The 20,483-nt window shown below is 43.2% G+C and overlaps 3 protein-coding genes across 13 annotated transcripts in view; 2 read left to right on the plus strand and 1 right to left on the minus strand.

Annotated features, from left to right (window-relative positions):
- SPSB3 (splA/ryanodine receptor domain and SOCS box containing 3) overlaps nucleotides 1–3,907 on the plus strand; it is a 10,369-nt gene extending 6,462 nt beyond the window's left edge. For all 8 annotated transcript variants that reach the window (XM_087878398.1, XM_034430250.3, XM_087878403.1 and 5 more), the window contains exons 5-7: nucleotides 731–833; nucleotides 1,558–1,683; nucleotides 2,318–3,907. In XM_087878398.1, the coding sequence (XP_087734524.1) occupies nucleotides 731–833; nucleotides 1,558–1,683; nucleotides 2,318–2,685 (597 nt within the window). In that variant the 3' untranslated portion in view covers nucleotides 2,686–3,907. The remainder of the gene's footprint in view (nucleotides 1–730; nucleotides 834–1,557; nucleotides 1,684–2,317) is intronic.
- A 311-nt stretch (nucleotides 3,908–4,218) lies between these two features.
- Nucleotides 4,219–13,486, minus strand: EME2 (essential meiotic structure-specific endonuclease subunit 2). Of its 2 annotated transcripts, XM_034430246.3 has the most exons (9): nucleotides 13,234–13,486; nucleotides 11,882–12,967; nucleotides 11,154–11,290; nucleotides 10,116–10,208; nucleotides 8,735–8,859; nucleotides 7,326–7,425; nucleotides 6,928–7,043; nucleotides 5,605–5,794; nucleotides 4,219–4,527 (listed from the first exon to the last, which is right to left on the minus strand). In XM_034430246.3, the coding sequence occupies exons 2-9, from the start codon at nucleotides 12,327–12,329 to the stop codon at nucleotides 4,357–4,359; spliced, it is 1,380 nt and encodes a 459-aa protein (XP_034286137.1). In that variant the 5' UTR covers nucleotides 12,330–12,967; nucleotides 13,234–13,486; the 3' UTR covers nucleotides 4,219–4,356. The 2 variants fall into 2 exon arrangements, with proteins under 2 accessions (XP_034286137.1, XP_034286138.1); XM_034430247.3 differs by lacking the exon at nucleotides 10,116–10,208 and having other exon boundaries at nucleotides 13,234–13,426.
- Nucleotides 13,487–13,534: 48 nt separating this feature from the next.
- MRPS34 (mitochondrial ribosomal protein S34) lies at nucleotides 13,535–19,070 on the plus strand. Of its 3 annotated transcripts, none has more exons than XM_034430243.3 (4): nucleotides 13,535–13,821; nucleotides 15,867–16,190; nucleotides 17,275–17,317; nucleotides 18,614–19,070. In XM_034430243.3, the coding sequence occupies exons 2-4, from the start codon at nucleotides 15,873–15,875 to the stop codon at nucleotides 18,892–18,894; spliced, it is 642 nt and encodes a 213-aa protein (XP_034286134.1). In that variant the 5' UTR covers nucleotides 13,535–13,821; nucleotides 15,867–15,872; the 3' UTR covers nucleotides 18,895–19,070. The 3 variants fall into 3 exon arrangements, with proteins under 3 accessions (XP_034286134.1, XP_034286136.1, XP_087734531.1); XM_034430245.3 differs by having other exon boundaries at nucleotides 13,713–13,781; XM_087878405.1 differs by lacking the exon at nucleotides 13,535–13,821 and adding an exon at nucleotides 15,382–15,514.
- The last annotated feature ends 1,413 nt before the right edge of the window (nucleotides 19,071–20,483 follow it).

Raw genomic sequence — 20,483 nt, forward strand, 5'->3', positions numbered from 1 at the left:
CACTTATATACACATGGGCTGAGTACAGAGTATACAGGCTATTGTCCTTGTGAACAGTCTCACCTACAGTCTTCACAGTTTTCCCATGTAGTGTCTTTGCTGCCTGGATGTGGCCGTGTTGTTGGAGGAAAATAACTGAATGGTCCATGGAGCCTTTTCAGTATATGGAAGATTTTGAGGTTTAAATTCTGGTGTTTCTAGCTAAAGAAACAGATGATAAATAAGTCATAGAACAGAATAGTACTGGATTCAATGGCTATATAAATCTGCTTTGTACAAGGCATAGATTGTGATTTTTAAACCTCCAGAGATTGGGCTCGTACAGCATGGTATGCCAAAAATCAGAAAGAATACATGACCATGCCCAACTTAACAATGGCAGTTTGTCAGTTCCAGCTGCAGTCATTAGGTGAATCACCATGGGTTATTAATTATGTCACGCAACTTTGACTTGTGACTTCCTGCTGGCTTTCCCATTGACATTGCTGGTTGGAAATCAGCTGTGAAAGATACAAATAGAGATCACAGGATCTTGGGCTCCTGTGACTGTTGTGAATATGTGCCAAGTGCCAAACATCCAAATTACGGTCATGTGACCATAAGGCTATGCCACGGTTCTAATTCAGTGCTGTCTTAACTTTGAGCAGTCACTAAATGAATGGTTGTTACATAAGGAGTAATATTTGATCACTCTTGCGTTTTTTCCTTCCATCCATCCCATGCCCTCTAGATGGTGGGTATTGGAACATCAGATGTGAACCTGGATAAATTCCGTCACACATTCTGTAGCCTGTTGGGAAAAGATGAAGACAGCTGGGGTCTTTCCTACACAGGTAATAACAGCAAAGGTTTCATTTATTTATAAATCTGGATTTGTAATTTACAGGTGAATTTTTGCAGCTGATGCCTGAATACAAGAACTGTTTTTCCTAAAGTTTTGTGTGGATGTAACTGTCCCTTTGTAATAGTTGATTTGCAAATATTGTTCAGTTAGCGTTAGCATTTTCTGGCATCCACAGAGAAAATGTGTTCCTCTTTATTAGAGAATGATTTCTAAAAAGTGATGGCAAATCATATACACAATCTCAAAATTGATTTGGGATTTGAAACACTATAATTTCACAAATATTTGAGGAAGCATTCTAGGCCTTAGGACTAGAAGAGAAAAAAATCCAAATTATTTGAAGAACTAGACACTTATTTTTAGGAAACATATTTTTAAATATCTAAAATGCCGTCAGGTAGAAATCATGCCAGGCTTGTTCTTTGTGGGTCTAGGAAATAGATCAATGGCTGAACATTTTGGGCGGGACGGGGACAACTATTTTGGTGAAACATTAATAAAAACTGTTGAAAGGAAATGGATTGTTTTAGAAGACCATGGACTTTGCTGGAGGAGTTTAGGTAAGCAGATAACTATCTGATGAGAATCTTGTTTTGCCTCTTGCATTACAAACTATCTTAAACAGAGTTAGATGAACTTTAAAGGGTCCTTTTTATCTTTGCAGAAATTAGAAGCCTACAATGTTATAATTGCAAATGTCCCTTTCTCTGTAGGACTCCTCCAGCACAAGGGGGAACGGAGCAATTTTTCGACAAGGTTTGGGCAGGGCTCCATTATTGGGGTGCATCTGGACACATGGCATGGAACCTTAACCTTTTTCAAAAACAGGAAATGTATAGGTAAGGTGGAAGAGGCCAGATGTACTTTTAAACTAGGGAAATATGGGAAATATGGATAAAATTTATGGGAGGATCTCTAAAAGGCAACAGATTGTTTTCCATTCCAAAATCAGACTTTATTTTAATAGGGGAGAGGGGCTATCTTGCGGTACAGCTACCTGGAAAGGACCACCTAAGTATTTTACCTGTTGAAAACTAACCTGCATAGCATAATGTAAACTAGAAAAGAATAATTGTATTAACAAACCAATTTAACAGATTGGCTATGGGAAGGTATCTGCTGGAGATAAAGGCCTCTTAAATAGCAAATGCATATTTTACATATGTGTAAAACGACAATTTATAAGTCGGCTGCTTGGTAATTGGATTTGTCCATGGTACTCGTATAGCTTCCTAGGAAGACTATAAAAACCGCCCGGTCAATTTTCACTATTGGGTCCATAGAAAAGGACAACAGAACCATGCAGCTGTAATGAATTTGCGGCCTAAAGTGGAAGGTCTCATTGTAGAAATGCTAAAGGAATAAAGGAAGTGCAGCTTTATCCCCAGACAGTCTCTCTCTCTCTCTCCCCCTCCCCCCCAATTCCATGTCTGCCTGTTAACCTTGGACTTCTTTGCTGATCTTTTGACTCAGGTGTGGCTGCCACCAAACTCCAGAACAAGAGAGTGTACCCGATGGTGTGTTCAACTGCAGCCAAAAGTAGCATGAAAATCATCCGCTCCTGCGCTACCCCCACCTCTCTGCAATACCTCTGCTGCTACCGTCTCCGCCAGCTGCTTCCTGACTACGTGGACACACTAGAGGTGCTTCCCCTCCCTCCGGGACTCAAGCAGATTTTGCACAACAGATTGGGCTGGGTGTTGAGCATGAACTGTGGCTCGCTCCAGTCCTCCTCTTCCTCCTCCTCCTCCTCTTCTACCTCCTCAGGAAGCGATTCAGACAGCTCTTGTGGCTCGGATGCCGAGGCACGCCATCGGAAGAGATGCAGGTGGAGGACTTAATTTATTTCTCTCCCCCTCCCCCCCCTTCGAAAGACAGTGTTGTCATGAAGGATAAGCTGTTCCCTCAGTGTTACCGAGTGACATTTTACCTTCCTGATTGTATCCTGTTTGAACACTAAAGCCCGTTTTCAATGTACCATTAAAGAGACAAAGCAGTTTCCACAGCTTCGTTGTACCACGTGGCCCGGCAGGTCATCAACTCTGGTTTGCCACGTTTCCTGGAACAGGTTGTTCGAAAGTCAGGCTTTTGGCAGCCCAGTGTATCAATAAGTAATCCTTTCCTGCAGCCAAGGGAATGCTTAGGGAAACCTCAGAAGCTACCACATGTGCTATGTGAATTGCAGTAGAGGGCTCCAGTCTTTTGGAGCAGAGGAGCAAGCAGTCTTTCCAGAGCCAAATGGCTCTCCTCGATTCTCAGTGCTTTGGTATTCAGAAGAGAACGTTAACCGTTGACAGCGTAAGTGGTATCATGTGAGCCCTGCAACTCTTCAACCTTCTTTGCATGTCTTATTGCTTCTCCTGTATTGAACTATTACCCAAATGAATTAAAATATATACAGACTTTGATCAGTGATGATAGGCTAGTCCATCAACCTTACTGTCCTCTCATCTCGAGAGAATTCTAACCAGGTTCCCTAATTCTTAAATGATCTGATTCAAACGTAATATCAGGCTAGTAGTTGGAATTATGTGGATGAACTTCAGCTCTGGATGCTCCTGCTTTCTTCTGGATCTTGAGTCCTGCATTTCCTCTTTCACAGCCAGCTGTAATTTACTTATTTAGAGGTATTCACATCCCATGTATATTTCCTGCGGAGGTAAGTTTAAATATGCCAATTCTTTCTTTGATTTGTTTCATTAAAAACTAACTGCAAGGATACGTACTGGTGGGGCATTTTGCAGTTTAAAAGCCAGTATTGGTATGGTCTTTCCCTAATGATTACTTATGGTTATGTGGGTAGCCAGAAAAGGCGCTCTTGATATTTTTAATGTATGGATAAGCACAAGGGCAATTACATTCCCTTCGGTTTCTCCTATGCTCAATGCAAATGACAAAGTGTGGTTCATTGTGAAAGGAGGTGTATGAAGGGAACAAAGCTGCATCATTTTGTAATAAATCATGGATAAGTATTAATTTCTGAATTTAACCACTGTGATTTGGCAGTATAATAGATTCCCTTCCAACTCCCTTGTGTCGTCTGATTAAATGAAAGCGAACACCGAGCTTTCGTTTCACGGAATTGATTACTTAACTGGGATTAAGATTGCACTAAAATAAGGGATTCAGTGTTGTTGTTTTTGTATTATGTTTCCTGCAGTTAAAATACCCATTCACACTTTTATACTCAAGCTAGGTTCTTCTCAAGCATAGAGCCACCAAGCCACATTATGGTTTAATGCATGAACCCCCAAAAATATGCCAAGGGTATCTTTACACATTCAAACAAACAGCATAATGATATGTAATAATAGCATAAAATAAATTATTTGGCAGAAGAATGGAGATTAAAAAAATACACTGTCAAGATAGGCTCATTGATAACATTTGTGCACAAGGACATTTATTGATTTTGCCAAACGCCGTTTCCGCAATAAATCCTGTAGCTTTGGCAGTAAGCTATAAGGCTAAGGAGCTATGACCCAGTGGTCAGAACAGCACAACAAGGTGCTTCAACAACTTAAATCTAGGACAAGCTCTGGATTAGTAGATACCATGAAAAGGTAGACCCGGCGAGAGAGGTCTGGCCCGATCCGTCTCTCCGTTTTACTGTCCTCAGTTCTGACCTGGAGGTTGCTTAGGAGAAGTCGTCTTTCTGCCTCTGTTTTGCATTCCTGGTAGGCCTGAAAGAAAGCAAGGATACCCAGTTGCCATGTATTTCTGGTAATCTGGTCTCTATGCTTATGTGAGGTTATTTCACTGTCAATCCCCGTTTCTCCCTAGCGCTGTTTTAAAACTTAAATTGTCTAGAAAAGAGCTCTTGATAGCAAAAGTGATGAGGTATAAGCAAGGCTGGTTTGCCACGAGAACGGATCTGGAGCATCGCTATTACAAGGCTTTGGGTTAAGAAAAACTCAGCATTGGGCAAAGTCCAGTGAAATTAATGAGTTCATTTATGGCTTTTATCATTAAAGATCTGATCTACAATTTGTTTTGTTAAGGAGTATCCTTATGTAAACAAAACAAGCCCTGCGGCCATCAAGAAGCAAAAAAACTGGCTGTATTGCAGGGAAACAAAAGTATTTAGAGGAGGGGAAAAAAAACCTAGCCCAGAAATGCTTCCTCGCCCAGGAGAACTCAATAGGCTTGGAATAATGAGAAACTGACCCTCGGAGAGAATGGAATTAAGTTTACTAGGAGTGGCTTTAACCAGCCTTCATAGTAATTCTTGACACTGCAACATCTGAGTAAACATCCCACTAGTATTATTTTCCCCTTCTCTGAAGTCTGTCTCTTTTACTTGCGGCCTACTTAACCCTACTCTGAGACAACAGAGATGTAGTGCCTGATTTTAGCCCCTATTCTTGAGAATTGCCTCCCTTGATTTCTCTTCCCTTCTCTACAGCCAAGACCAGGGGTCGGCAATCTGCGGCTCTGGAGCCACATGCAGCTCTTTCATCCCTCTGCTGCGGCTCCCTGTCGCCAGTCGGCACCACAATTTTGCAAGGAGCTTCTGGTTAGGAGGGAGAAAAGCACGATGCTCCAGGAGGAGACTCTGGCAAGGGACAGGTTTTTAGTTCGGCTCCACAATTGATAGGGCTTTTGGTTAGGACAAGTAAAGGGAAAAGGACACCACACTAGGAGGAGACTCTATGGTGGGGGAACTGGACTTCCGGTCAGCTCCAGAACTTTTTGGCTCTTTGAGTGTTTAAGGTTGCTGACCGCTGGCCAAGACAAAGCAACTGGGGGAATGAACTGACCCGTAGCAGGAGACTTGGCGAAGGGTAGGCTTGGGCAATAGCTGTTGCCATGGCTGGACTGACTCGGTTGAGCTGCTGGATCTGTTTCAGCCAGGTCTCTTGGAGCCCTTTCCCGTCCTTGCCAATATGCACACCACTAGCCCACTTGCCTTTGGCACAAAAGGAGAAAGGCTGCTTTTCCTGATGTTTCCTGTCAAAGAAGCCATTAGGTACGGGTTATACATAGGCTACCATTTTGGCTTAACATGTCGGAACTGACCACATAATAACCTGTTCCGAAGGGGTTGTCTTGAGTCAGACAGTTTCCATGCTGGTCAGTGTTGTGACCCAGGCCCAAGTAAGTAGGAAAATCAGTCAGTGAAAAAAACAAACTTTATTCGAACAACTGAGAATTACTTCATTCCCAGCATCGTTCAACTAAATTAAAGCAAATTCCTCCCAACACAAATTCCTCAGTCCTATCGCAAACCTTGGTCCAATTAGGCAAACTGCCAAAGGCCTTTCTTGGCAAACATTTAGAAGTCCCAGATACAAAAATAAATACAAGAGGTAGACTAAGAAGAAGACGAAGCTATCAACGTTGTTTTCCGGCAAAGCCCAAACGCCATTGCTGGTCTGTTTTAAGCCTTATGGGACGACCCAATCATCTCTTGGCCCTACTCCCGAGTTGTCCTCTTTGCTTGAGCTGCTCTTGCCTTCTGGCAGCGCTTCTCATGCATGCATTAGGAACAGGCTCCTCCTGTTCCTCTGCCTCACTCCTATCAGTCTCTGGAGGCTCTGGAGTCCGCACCTCATTCCCCGATGGCCCTGGCCCCATCTCTGCCTCTGATGCAGAGCCCTCATCTGGGCCTTTCCCAGCCTCCAGGACTGGCCCACATTCTTCCTCAGCCTCATCGTTGTCCGACTCCACTGCCAGCTCTGCAGGCTGCTGGCGAACCACAACAGTCAGAATGTCCCATTCCTAAGATTGGGCTGGGACCATTTGGAGCTCAGAACGTTCCCTGCTAAAACATTATTAAACACGAAGTAGGTATTATCAATGGACCCTGTAACACTAACCACTTGCAAGCAAGGCAGAACAAAACTTTGTGGCTTGTTCTAAACCAAGCAGTAGCTGTATCCGTATAACACTGAACGCTGAATATTTTTTTTAAAAGAAACAATCTCATGGTATCTCTTCAGTCCTGCAAAGATAAATTTCTCACACAAAAACCTTAATTTACAGGTTAGGTTTCTTTATGAAAGGGTTGTAGGATAGTATCTTTTGGTTCCTATTTCACAGCTCCAAAGCATTGCCAAGGCAACCTGACAACTGACACTCACTTATAAGGACGCTGTGCTATAGCTCTGGTCACCGCGGAAACATGCTGGGCCAATTCTTGCCACGTTTCCAGGAACAGGACGTTTATGTTACCCTGGAGTTGCAACACCACCAAAGCCTGCAAGGAGAAAGTAGAGACTCAAAATGAGAAGAAAAACACATCTGACCTTTCTTGCATATCCATGGTGGGGTTCCAGGCTTCAACACTCTTCCCGTCCATCTCGGCTAATGTTCAGGCAATGACGAACTGGTCATTCCTGTTTTAGTGTTTTTGCTACATCATCCTTGATGTGGTGTAAGGGTGTAAATTAAATCGGGCAAGGGATTCAAAGGAGAACCCAGATGCCCCTGGGAGAACGCAGCCCTTTGTTCTGGTTGATAAACTCATTGCTTTGTTTACCTCTTCAATTTCATGCCGTGTCATGGACTGTTCTGGACCAAACTGCGATGTTTCATTCTCCAGTCCAGCGACTGGTTCTTCTTGCGGAAGCTGATGATACCTAGGCAATTCAGAGAAGAACCCCAATTGGGGAATTAATATTTTGGTATAATGTACCAGTTCTTTTATCTTAAGCACAAAGCCAGCTGGCTAGCTTCAGCCCAGTCTCTCTTTTTTTCCCCCCTCCTTGGAAGAAAGCAGCATGAAACCACTTCCAAAATTCTTACTGAGAAATCTGCAGGGACTTGTTCAATCACCAGGAGTCGAGACTGTTTCAAAGACACACAAATTATTTTTGTCAACCTACTGTGGTTTGGAAACTTGCACGCAGGGAAAGTGTATGTTAATTTAAGCCACCGAGGCATTTTGAGGCAGTCAATAGCAAAGAATGAACTTGTCTTGCTGCCTTTTGTTGTTAGAAGTGTTGCTGCTTCTTCCTAAGAATCTTAAAATGAGCTTGAAAATGCTAAACAGGATTAGATTGGTTAATACTTGGAAGGGATGCAGGAAATCCCAACACTATAAACAAGACTGGAAAGCTGAATTAACATCCGGCAGAAGGTAATGGAGAACCAGGGGACGTGGTGCACTTTGAGTCTTCCTGTCAGCATTGGAGTTTGTTCTGTATTTAGTACCAGCTTATCCTTTGACCAGAAAGCTGGCTATACGGCTGAAATCCCAGAATCCTAAGCCCAGTTAGACTTACTTACTACATCCCTGCCTCAAACGGCCTCAAGTGAACAAGTACAAGCAAGACTGTTTACACGTTAATACCCTTTGAATCAACTTTTCCCCAGTTAAGTGGGGTAAAACAGCACGTTTATACTATCTGTTTCCAGTCTTTATTGGTAATCTGCACTATCATAAAAAAACCCAAGATTGTCATGAAACAAAATATAAGGGTCAAAGATGAACACCTACAATTCTGTATGTCAAGGACACTGTGAGACTTCCGGTTGGCTCCGCGCGCCTCATAGACGCTTCTCTGAGCGCCCGATCCCTGGCACCGTAAAAGCCGCCAGAACAGCAGAAAAACAGCTGTCTGATGGCTTGGAAACCTTCTCCCTGGGCAAAGGGGAGAGAGGAGGGCCGACAGGCGGAGGTAGAACCCCCCAAGTGCCCTAGGAGAAATTCGGGGGTGCGAAGGGCGAGAGCTCCCTAGAAGCCTGTCAATCTGCTCCGGACCTGGGATGCCTCTGCTAACTAGCGGAGCAAGAAGCCGCGACCAATTCTGCCAATAACAAATGAGGGGATTTCCAACATCCTAAATTGCTGCAGGCAGAACAAGCCAGGAGAAGTCAGACTGCAAGTATTCAAACTTAACTCCAATGTTTATTGCCTCCTCACACAGCCCTTCCAATCCCGTGTACCATTGATAGGTGTCTAGTCCAATGACAACCACACTGTAAGATATTGCAGAAGGCTCTTCCAGATTGTGAAAGGGACACAGATGAATAAGATCTGGTACACTCTGCTGGCCATCAGGACTTGCGTTCTAGAATTAGAACAAGGTTTTAGAATCAAAAACTCATCTACCACTTTTTACATATGAATTTGTAAAAACTATTTTGGATTCCACTGGTGAAGGAACTCCAACCTCAAATGTGCTTGCATTAATTTTCTTAATAATATTAAACTCCCAGGTAACTGCACTGGAGTTATTTTACCAATGGTTATCAATATCACAAACCTTCCCTGATGTGCTTTTTGAGGTTGGAATATTGTGATGGATTCTTAGCATAAATACTGTGTCAGTTGCTCGTTATTTGAACCTCCTCCTTTTGTGTTAATACCCATCACTTGGCTATCTTTCTTTCTTCAGTAGTTGAATATATTTGTGTTCTATTTCCAGGTGCCGGATTTTGAACGTTCTTACTTTTAAAACAATTCCTGGGGTTCTAATCTTTCCTGAATTAAAACCAGACTGCAGTTCGAATACCTAGTGCTGCGTAACGGGGTGAGCTCCCATTACTTGTCCCAGCTTCTGCCAACCTAGCAGTTCGAAAGCAGGTAAAAAATGCAAGTAGAAAAATAGGGACCACCTTTGGTGGGAAGGTAACAGTGTTCCGTGCGCCTTTGGCGTTGAGTCATGCCGGCCATATGACCACGGAGACTTCTTCGGACAGCACTGGCTCTTCGTCTTAGAAATGGAGATGAGCACCGCCCCCTAGAGTTGGGAATGACTAGCACATATGTGCAAGGGGACCTTTACACACACGAGTGGCCAAATTGCAACTATAGTATGCCAGTACCTATTATACCTCCCTTAAAAATTTGAACAATAAACTGAAACAGAGCAGAGATACCATTTTACTCTCCTGGCTGAGTCTCCGCAGTGTAGGATTTTTGTAATGTAAGAAATATAATCTATTCTATCATACTTTTTTCCCCATCATATACCTTGGCTCACCATTTCCCTCCCCACTGCCCCGCTCACCTTTTTTGCTTAATGATTCCAGTACTGTCCTCTTGGATTCTGCCTGCTGCCAATCTAGCTTTCTATTGCATTTCCTCTCAATTATTAAGCTTCATCTCCCTAGGTGTCTGGAAATAAGATAAAGCTCTGAAACACACCATCTTCTCCTCTCCTCTCCTCCTCCTCATATAAGGCGTAACAAGCAGAGAATCAAGGCACACTCGGACAATGGGGTCCAGTAAAAAAAAAATGGAGCAAAATTAAGCAACGGGGAAGGAAAGCCAACCCTTGCCATTCAAACATTCGTATTCACAACTTAAGGTACTGTACAGCACCTGCATTGATGACGAAAGTTGTCTGAGGAAGTATGAAGGCTGCATCACTAGCAGGACCTCCCTTTCCACTGCAGTCTCTTCTTGACAACCGTCCTGTGGAAATGAAGTTAATCTTTTGCCAGAAGAGAAAAAAGAACGGTTTCGCTAGGTCAAACTAAAAACATCCACTCCCAATGGTGATTTGCAGACGCAGAGAAGAGATCCTTAAGATGCTCTTAGCTTACTTTCCTCTTTCACCTCATGCTTGCATTCTCTTGCTTTTCTTCATGAATTTCAAATAATTTTGTTTTAAAATTCAGTCACAGACCAGCTCACACCCCACTTTTTAGTGTAAGAGTATAAAGATATCATCCATTTATAGCAACTGTCGTTGCTATAAAAACACAATGATAAAAAACAAAGTTAAGGTGAAACGTTTGACTGCCCTCACCCCCGTCAAATCAGTGACCTTTAGTAGCTAACGCTAGGGTTTAAATATATGGGTTTTGAATATTAGGAAGTTTGGCAAGTCAGGCTGATTTATTAGCTGAGCAGCCACAGAACTATTAAAATCAGTGAATTTCATAGCTGACACATATCCATTAGGGAACAAATAATGGTTTAAATGGGACAAGCCCAACAAAGATTCGACTCTGGGACTCTTGTTATATTTATTATCTTCCTTGATCGCTTTGCGTCTGTTTTTTCTATTAACCTCTGAGCAGGAATTTAGCTACTATGGCAAAACAGGTTAATGGATCAGTAATCCATAGGAGCAGAGCAGCATTTCACACACACGGCTGTCCTCAACTTCCAATGGAGAAATCCGTTCTAATCCAAATATGTTGCTGAATTTCCCTTCAAAGAGCCTCAACAATAATGTGTTTTATCGGAGTTGGGCCAACTCTTTTCAATGTGTTGCAGAGGCAAGCCTAAATGAATGTAAACCTTCAAGGTGAGAACCTTCAAAGCAGATGAGCACAGAATAAGTAAGACACACAGAGACACACACAGTTTTGTTTCTTTGGCTATCAGTGGAGTTTTGATTGAGATACTTACTGAACCAGACATACTGCTGAAGACTTTTCTCTTCCAGGTTATGCTGTGTGGAATGACCTGATGCTCAATCTGATATTTACAGTCCAAAGTATCCAAAACTTCCAGCAAGATATCAGAGCCAGAGTGCTCTAGAAGACCTGAAGAGAAAGCATAACAAATTGGATCATTGGGTGGCATCTCAACTCTACAGCGCGGTACTATGTGAAAACACTTCCCCTTGAATTCCCTCCTGATAAAACATGGGAATGCAGCATGTAGAAATGGCTTGGTGTAATTTAAGGCAGGGATGTCAAACTTGCAGGCCGGATACGTCATGCACTGGCCATGCCCACCCGTTTTAGCGAAGGGGGAAAAAGTCGTGATACATCATGTGACAACAATGTGACGCCATGAGTTTGACACCCCTGGTTTAAGGTATCAGGCCAGAGGTTAGGAGACTGATTCCTAATTCTACGTTAGGCACAAAGCCAGGGGAGTGACTTTGGCTCAGTGACTCTCATCACCCTAGGAAGAAGACTGTTCTCAAAAATCTTGCCAAGAAAAGTGCCATTGGTATAATGGTTAAAGGCACTGGGCTAGAAACGGGACCATTTTTAAGTTCTAGTCCTGAAACCAGCTGGGTTTTTTTCTGAAATCTTTCCAAGAAAACTGCAGGGACTGATATAAAGGCACCAAAAACACCAAACCAAAAGTGGAAAGGAATAAACTGCACAATGTAAACATACTACCTGAATCCACACAGACAATCATTTGCTTCATGCACTGATCAGGCCGAAGGAATTTCAAGGCAGCTGCTTCTTCTTTCCGTCTCTCTTTCTCAGCTGCAATTTGCTGTTTTATCTTCATTTTCTCTTCTTTTTTGTCCATGCTCTTCTTTTTTTCTTCCGTTTTTATCTGGGCCGTCTTGTTTTTTTCCAGGGACTGCTTTTTCTTTTTTTTCTCAGGCCTTGAATTACAGGATACGGTTTGTGTCAATGGTATAAGCAAAGGAACTGCTTTTGCCATGCCCGGCTCTAATTCTTGTTTGTCTGAGCAGCCCTGAGCTCCAACATCTGAATAAATTGCAAAAGCAGTCGAGGATTCTGGCTTAACATCACCGTCTTCTTCAGAATCAGAAATTTCCCACGTGATCGCTCTTTTTCCATCAAGAGCAACAGTCTTCTTTTTCCCCTCCATGATTTAAGTTTACCCTCTTTCCAGTCTACATTATCAAGTCGAATGTTAAATCAGCAGCAATCATCCAAGCTATGTTTGTAAAAATATCAAAAGCTGAACATCGTTTCAGGAAATTTGCAAGAAAGCTTATATATGTATTACCGGTAAAAAAACCTACATTCTCGTCAATATTAAACAGGGCCAACGGTCATTGCTGAAACATTCAAGTATCCCGATTAAAGGTTGGCTACAAGTCAACAAACTCAATTTGATCAGAAAGCCAAGCTCACCTGATCTCCTTTCATTAATAGAAATAGCTTTTTTTTTTTCAAACTAAGTCATACTAAAAGAGCCATCTCTCCCTATTTGGACCCTGTGGATATGAATACGGTCAATAGAAGCCAATTTATTTATAGAACCTCTGCCCCTAAAATCTCTACACTTTTTGTTGTGGCTTATGCAGCCGAGCAAAGCTTTTCCACATCACTAGGCATTTCTACCAATGCAGCAACAGCTGATCAAGTGTTTTATCTGGGTCGCTTAAGTAGGGCTATGATAAGAGAACATTGTGGGACATCTCTTGGAAGGGAAAGGGAGAATAAAAGGCAGCCGCATGTCCAGAGTCTCCCACAGCCATATCAGCTACAGCAATTCCAAGCCTGGAAACGAAATAAGAGAATGCATTTCATTAACAAAGAAGGGATATATACATTACACATCATTCCATCCATCCATCCATCCCTCCCTCCCAGAGGTCTTCAAACTTGGCAGCTTTAACACTTGTGGACTTCAACTCCCAGAATTCTCCAGCCAGTTATACTGGCTGGAGAATTCTGGGAGTTGAAGTCCACAAGTCTTAAAGCTGCCAAGTTTGAAGACCTCTGATCCATCCTGATCCCTATTGAGAAAAGGCTCTTCCAGCAACCTTTTTTACTACTTGGATCGCGACAAAACGCCCATTTCGCCGAAGAGGAAAAACAGCAACCAAACACGGGAAGAAGGAAAGCGAAGAGTAGCAAAGCAGCTTGGAGGAGCAATCGGGATCATCCCGGAAAAAAAATAAATAAGTGAAAAAAAATCATTTTAGGAAAGGAGCGGAAGTGTTGCCTTCCGGATCGTTTATAGCGACGGCCCGCCCTTTCCCAAGCGTCTAAGGCCGGAAGCAAAGGAGCGAGTGTGCGTGGGCGCCCGGATGATTTATAAGGACGGACCAACCTCGGCTAAATGTGAGACTTTAAAAAAAAAAAGATACCGGGGCGGAAGTGTTCCTCGCCGAGCTCCCTATGAGGTTGCACCGTCCCCACTGGAGCGTGGGCGAAGGTTTGGGATTCAAGCAAAGCCCCGAAGAGGGGCGGAAGTGAGGCTCGGGGGAGGATTTAGGGAGGGGGACCGCCCTTGCTCGGAGCGGTGCCTTTGAGTGGCCGGGGAATCAGGAGCAAGAGAAGGGAGCGCAGGGCTGCTTGAAGGAGCGAGGTATCTGCTGAGCTGGTCTCCCCAACAACAACTCCGCGAGGTAGGCCGACTGACCGACTCAGAGCCGGTCAAGGTTTTCCTGGTAAATTTGTCCATTTATAGCAGTGTTTCTCAACCTTGGAAGCTTGAAGATGGGTGGACTTCAACTCCCAGAATCCCCCAGCCAGCGCTGCTGGCTGGGGGATTCTGGGAGTTGAAGTCCACCCATCTTCAAGCTACCAAGGTTGAGAAACACTGATTTATATATAGTCTCTCCTGCTCGAGCAGGTGGTTGGGCTACAAGAACTTTTTTTTTAAAAAATTATTAGTTAAAACTACAAACAAACATAAATACAGCGATACAACATACAAAATAAACAAACATCAATCAAGTTTTATGACTTGCTCTTAAAGTTGTCACATCGGTAGACTATATTTCCGTATTTATCTATATATCTGTATATTTGCATATTTACATGTGAAGCATTAATATAGGTTCCATCTTTAAAATTGTTAACACTCCTTCATTGGCACTCAAAGTTTTGTCTCAAAATTGACCTTATTCTTTAGTGTCCCTATGAATGTATTTCTAACATTTTCTCCAACCAGTTATACCATTTTTGCCATGCTAAGTAGTACTCTGTGTCATCTTTCTCTTGTAGCTCTTTTGTAAGTTTATCCATTTCTGCGCATTCTGTGATTTTAGTGATTATCGGCCGCTGCCTTAAGAAAGTTCAAAACATTCTTAAAGATACATCTCATCCTGGGCACCTGGGCACCTTTTTTATTTTTGAACTATTGCCCTCTGGCAGACGGTACAGGACACTAAAAACAAGGACAAATAGGCTGAAAAACAGCTTCTATCCCAGAGCAGTAACCATTTTGAATTCCACTATATAGTGCAATATTAATGCAATATCAGGGGTTTTCAATTCAATTGTATAGAATGTGAAGGATATGTGTTTGTGTTTTATTTTTATAGTTATAATGTACTCTGAAGATGGCATTTAATTTCGTGGTACGAGGTGCAGTGGCAATAAAGTAAACTAACTAACTAACTAACTATAAAGGAAGGATAACATCAATAGCCATAACAATGATGATATAATATACACTGACATCCCCTAATCTCTGCTGAAGATGTTACCTATCCTGGTAACGAAATGCTTGGAAACCCACAAGCTACAAGTCAGAGAGTGAACCTGACAAGTAATATAATTTCAATAATAATATAATTCCCCAGGTGACAGAAGGGGTGCTGCACCCCTTGGTTGCATTATGGGATTATGCAACCCTTGGTTAATTTTGGTTCAAAGCATTGTTGAAATCCTGAAAAGGAGAGAGTTGATATTTATCAAGTCAGCTACAGATTTTGTGTCTTTGTGTGTGTGGCTTTTTACCTTTCCCAAGGGGGAATTCCCAGGAGTCTTCTGCCTCCTCTTTTATCCTCCTGACTTCTTTGTAAGGTAGGCTTGATTGGATGACAGTTCCCCCCAATCAGCTTTGCGGCAGGTGGTAGATTCGTTCTTTATTTATTTTATTTATTTATTTATTATATTTCTATACCGCCTTTCTCCCGTAGGACTCAAGGCGGTGTACAGTCAAGAAAAATATAGACACACAAACATCATAAAACAGGGCCTTGATAGTACAGGGGTTTAGTGCACCCTGTAATTAACACAGCTGCCTGCAATTTCTGCTGGTTCGAATCTCTCCAAGGCTCAAGGTTGACTCAGCCTTCCATCCTTTCTAAGGTAGGTGAAATGAGGACCCAGTTTGTGGGGGCAATAAGCTGACTTTGTATAAAACATACAAAAGAATGAAGGCTATTGCTTAACGCATTGTAAGCCGCCCTGAGTCTCCGGAGAAGGGCGGCATATAAATCAAATTAAAAAAATAAAAATAAAAAATTGCTAATTAAAATTATTACTTAGTTTGGTCAATTAAATAAAACCCAGAATTAGATCACATTTAAAAAATCATTCACATGTTCATATGTTTAGCCCCGCCTGTTGGAACATCAGGGTCTTGAGGGCACGGCGGAAAGCACGTGTTCAAAGTTCTTAGCCTTTGAACAGCTAACTCTTCTGGATTATCTTTCCATAGGCAGCGATGGGTCGTTATATGGGATATCGCCCGATTGCAGCCAAGGCCAAGAAAATCCGCGAATACTGGGCTTTAAAAAACCGACCTCGTGACTCCCAACGTTATGCGGTGGATTACGAGAAGATGACCCGAGCTTTCACAGGCAAACGCCTCCCAGTGCTGGCCTGGGAGGATGTGAGGAATGAGAACAGGCTTTTTATGCTCCTTTCCCGGTTGCGCCTCTTTGGCATTGGCAGGATGGTCACCCGTAAATCCTGGCTATGGGAATACGATGAGCCTTGCTATTGGGTCATTACTAAAATAAAAGTCGATTATACGGCCGAGGTAAGCGTTTTCATTGGTTGGAGAAAGGAGTAAATTCAGGCATCCTAGAACAGGCAGTCCTCGATTTACGACAATTCGTGTAGTGACTGTGTTCGAAGTTACTTATGACTGTTTTTCACAGGATTGTTGTGGCATCCCCATGATCACGTGATCAAAATTCAGATGTTTGGCAACCGGCTCATATATATGACGGTCCTGGGGGTCATGTGATCACCTGTTGTGACTTTCTGACAAGCGAAATCAACGGGGAAGCCAGATTCACTCAACAGTCATGTTACTAACTTAACAAATGTGGCAAAAAAAAAAGGTTGCAAAATGGGCCAAACTCACTTAACAAGTGTCTCGCTTAGCAACAGAAATGTTGTTATAGAAATGTTGGGCTCAATTATGGACGTACGTCGAGAACTGCCTGTATACAGGTTATTTGTTCATTCATTTTATTTATAAAATTTATTAGCGGCCCATCCAGGGGTGAAATGTTACCGGTTCGGACCGGTTCAAGTGAACCGGTAGCTGTTCTGTCCCAGCTATGGACCCCAAAGAACGCAGCACACACAAACTCTATACAAAGCTTATTTTACTCAAATAACTCAATCTTTATCAACCAAAGGCTGTTAATAAACTGTCTTAACAGCCTACCAGAATTCTAAGATAAGGTAATCACAGTCTTACTAGAGTTGGCAGAAAGCCCAGAAGCAATTTTGCAGAGAATCCGGATGCGAAGTTGTTCCCTACAGTTTGCTGCAAGCGGCGTTCCTCCTTAAATAGGCTAAGAGAGTGGCCAATTAGCCCCAAGCCTTACTCTCGAGGAAACTTCCTCCTGAGGAGCCACTCCTGCCTTTTGGCAGCTCTGCACGCCCGTGCATTGAGAAGAGGCTCCTTCTCTTCGTCCTCTTCATTTAAAAGGAGCTTCTGGAGGTTCTGAAGGCCCTGGCTGAATCCCTGCCTCTGGCACCACATCTTCTCCAGCCTCCTCACTGTCTGACTCGAGTGCCAGCTGCGCAGGCTGCTGGTGCAGCACCACATCAGCCTCTTCCCTTCATCTTGAATGGACTATAATCATTTGATGTTCTTTTTTTTATAGAAAATGGAATATGGAAAGGCTTGGGGATATCTGACATTTAGAGGTAAGGGAAGATTTGCTTTTATGGGTGAAGATTTCATGATGAAGCCTGTAGCAAGGACGAGTTCTCATGCGATAGAGCAGTGAGGGCTCGGGGGAGTCAAAAATTAGGAAATGACTAACTTGATCCTGCTGATGTGTCAGACATGTCCCCAACTAGCTTTCATCAGCTAGCCATACCCTTACTTGGATTCAAACTTGGGCTTCCTGCATGTTAGGCAGTTGAATTAACCTTCTTGAGCTGATATTTCTTTATCAGCAAAATATAAATTTGGTATAAAATGGTTTGTCGTGAACGCAACTGCTTGAGGGCTCCTGGATTGGAGCTGAAAGGCAAAAGGGAGCAGAATGTCCCCTCCCACATGTTGGGGTAAACACTTAATATATGTATGTATGTATGTATGTATGTATGTATGTATGTATGTATGTATATGTATATACAGAGGTGGAATTCAGCCGGTTCGGACTGGTTCGGGCGAATCGGTAGCACCGATGATCAGTTGGCCCCGCCCCCGCTCTATCCTGTCCTTTATTTCCTGCTTTGTAGCTCATCCCAATCGCGCAGCACAGCTGATTCCCCCCCCCCCCTCGCTGTTCTACTTACTGTTGCTGACTTGGAAGGTAAGCAGCTGAGCTTCTAAATGCTCTACTTTCAGCACAAGTGCAAGCGCCTTAGGCGTGTGCGAAGCGTGTGCTCACCGAACCGGTTGTTAAACCGGCAGCATTCCACCACTGTATATATGTGTGGTTGTGCGTGTATATATAATGCACAGTCCAATCGTGTGGTGCTATGTATTACATAAACACAAAAATAATTACAAAAACGAAATAAGTAAAACAAAACAGCATGCAGTCTAGGCCAGGGGTCAGCAACCTGCGGCTCTGGAGCTGCATGTGGCTCTTTCACCCTTCTGCTGCAACTCCTTGTCACTCAAAATATGCCTTACAACTGCCAATGTGCAAAACCCGCCGGCACACGATTTATTGAGCTTTTCGATCCCCAGTAGGCCAACCATGGATAAATCCAAGAAAAGCAAAGTTTCAGAAGAAAACAGAACGTTTAATTCGACTACATAGGCTAGTTTTGTGGCCGCTCAAGAAATAGTCCGGCATGGGGAGGGTTTTTGTGGCTCCCGGTGTTTTCTTTTCTGTGGGAAAAGGGTCCAAAAGGCTCTTTGAGTGTTTAAGGTGGCAGACGTCTGGGCTAGGCTTTCAAATCTTTCTTTTCACTTTGTGTCCCATCCTGGCAAGATTTGCCTGCCTAAAAGGATCTCTCTACATCTTCTCAATTGCTTCTTAGGCAAGCCCGAAACCGAAGAGAAAGAAATAGACAAAGTAATGTACCACGACTGGCGCATGGTACCAAAACACGAGGAGGAAGCCTTTAAGAAATTTACCCCTCCTGAGGAAGAGGAGAAAGTCCGGTATGTCCTCTACCCACCACTGCTGCGGGCCATGATCCTTGCGCAGAGACAGAAGGAAGGCAAACTGACTGACGAAGAACCGATGCTTGATTTGGAGCCGACGGTTCACCTCCAAAATTGGTCCCCCAGAAAACAAGCCGAAGGGACTCCAGTCTGAAGGCTTTAGGACTTTAGGATACGGCTCTTGGTTTGTAACGTTCTCAGGTGTGATCACACAGCCCAGTTTTCCTATTCTGCCTTGCACTGAGATGTTTCCGTGAAATACGATCCTGTCGCTGAGGCTGGGTGGGGGGAAACTCCCCCCCACCAGCAATAAGTAAAATTATAAGACAATTTTGCTCTCCGAATCTTCCATTGACATTTCCCCCATTATCCTGTCTTGTTGTTTTTAGATTTGTTTTTATTTCCCATTGCCGTGTTTCTTCTTGTTGCTTCCCTATCAAGTCCAAGGAAAGGGCATCAATCTATTTGCTATTTAATAAGGAGGCAATATAAATTAAAGAGACTCCTAATTAAATTAAAAGGGACGTGGTGGCTCAGTGGCTAAGCCGTTGAGCTTGTCGATCGAAAGGTCGGCAGTTCAGCGGTTCGAATCCCGAGTGCTGCGTAACGGGGTGAGCTCCCGTTACTTGTCCCAGCTTCTGCCAGCCTAGCAGTTCAAAAGCACATAAAAAATGCAAGTAGAAAAAATAGGGACCATCTTTCATGGGAAGGTAACAGCGTTCCATGCGCCTTTGGCGTTGAGTCATGCCGGCCACATGACCACGGAGATGTCTTCGGACAGCTTCGGCTTTGAAACGGAGATGAGCACCGCCCCCTAGAGTCGGGAACGACTAGCACATATGTGCGAGGGGAACCTTTACCTTTACCTTTTAATTAAAATAATTGATTGGAAAAGAGATTGATCTGTGTCCTAGCACTGCACCAGCTTCCTCCCCTAAATCCAGTCACAATCTTAAAATGTGATGTTGTGTAACTATATGCCAATTAAAAAAAATATAGGCTCAGTCTGTTCTTTCAGAAGTGGCATTGTTCTTTCCTGTCTTTTCAAATGTATTGGTGGAATGAAGCAGGCTTGTTTTGGGGAAAATAGGTGAAAGGAGTATTAGGAGGAAGGAGTATTAGATATGTTCGCCGCCTTGAGTTATTTGTAAGAATAAAAAAGATAAAGGTAAAGGTTCCCCTCGTACATATGCCCTAGTCGTTCCCGACTCTAGGGGACGGTGCTCATCTAAGTTTCAAAGCCGAAGAGCCAGCGCTGTCCGAAGACGTCTCCGTGGTCATATGGCCGGCATGACTCAACGCCAAAGGCGCGCGTAACGCTGTTCCCTTCCCATCAAAGGTGGTCCCTATTTTTCTATTTGCATTTTTTATGTGCTTTCAAACTGCTAGGTTGGCAGAAGCTGGGACAAGTAACGGGAGCTCACCCCTTTACGCAGCACTAGGGATTCAAACAACTGAACTGCCGACCTTTCGATCGACAAGCTCAGCGTCTTAGCCACTGAACCACTGCGTCCTTATAAAGATAATAAAAGCAGGATAGAAATAAATAAAATAAAAAAATGTTAAAATCATGGATACAATGAATGTGTGCCAGAGCTGTCCAGTGAAACAGATGGACTTTATGAACTGGCTTGGTGGAGAAATGGTGTCACTCCTGTATGGAAGCATTTCCTTGAGCAACACTGCATTGCCGCGTCACTTAAGTTTTTACATGTGTGCTTCATGTATGTTTTAGTGTCTCTA

The sequence above is a fragment of the Pantherophis guttatus genome, chromosome 14, assembly GCF_059756535.1.
Source record: "Pantherophis guttatus breed Tessera chromosome 14, ASM5975653v1, whole genome shotgun sequence".
Classification (NCBI taxonomy): Eukaryota; Metazoa; Chordata; class Lepidosauria; order Squamata; family Colubridae; genus Pantherophis; species Pantherophis guttatus.

Coding starts and splice junctions, on each gene's coding strand:
- EME2 (XM_034430246.3), bottom strand. CDS start 12,329: ATGGAGGGGAAAAAGAAGACTGTTGCTCTTGATGGAAAAAGAGCGATC. Junction 11,291..11,881: donor GATTGTCTGTGTGGATTCAG/GTAGTATGTTTA, acceptor CTTTCTCTTCAG/GTCTTCTAGAGCACTCTGGC. Junction 8,860..10,115: donor AACTTTCGTCATCAATGCAG/GTGCTGTACAGT, acceptor TTCTAATTCTAG/AACGCAAGTCCTGATGGCCA.
- MRPS34 (XM_034430243.3), top strand. CDS start 15,873: ATGGGTCGTTATATGGGATATCGCCCGATTGCAGCCAAGGCCAAGAAA. Junction 16,191..17,274: donor AAGTCGATTATACGGCCGAG/GTAAGCGTTTTC, acceptor TTTTTTTTATAG/AAAATGGAATATGGAAAGGC. Junction 17,318..18,613: donor GGGATATCTGACATTTAGAG/GTAAGGGAAGAT, acceptor ATTGCTTCTTAG/GCAAGCCCGAAACCGAAGAG.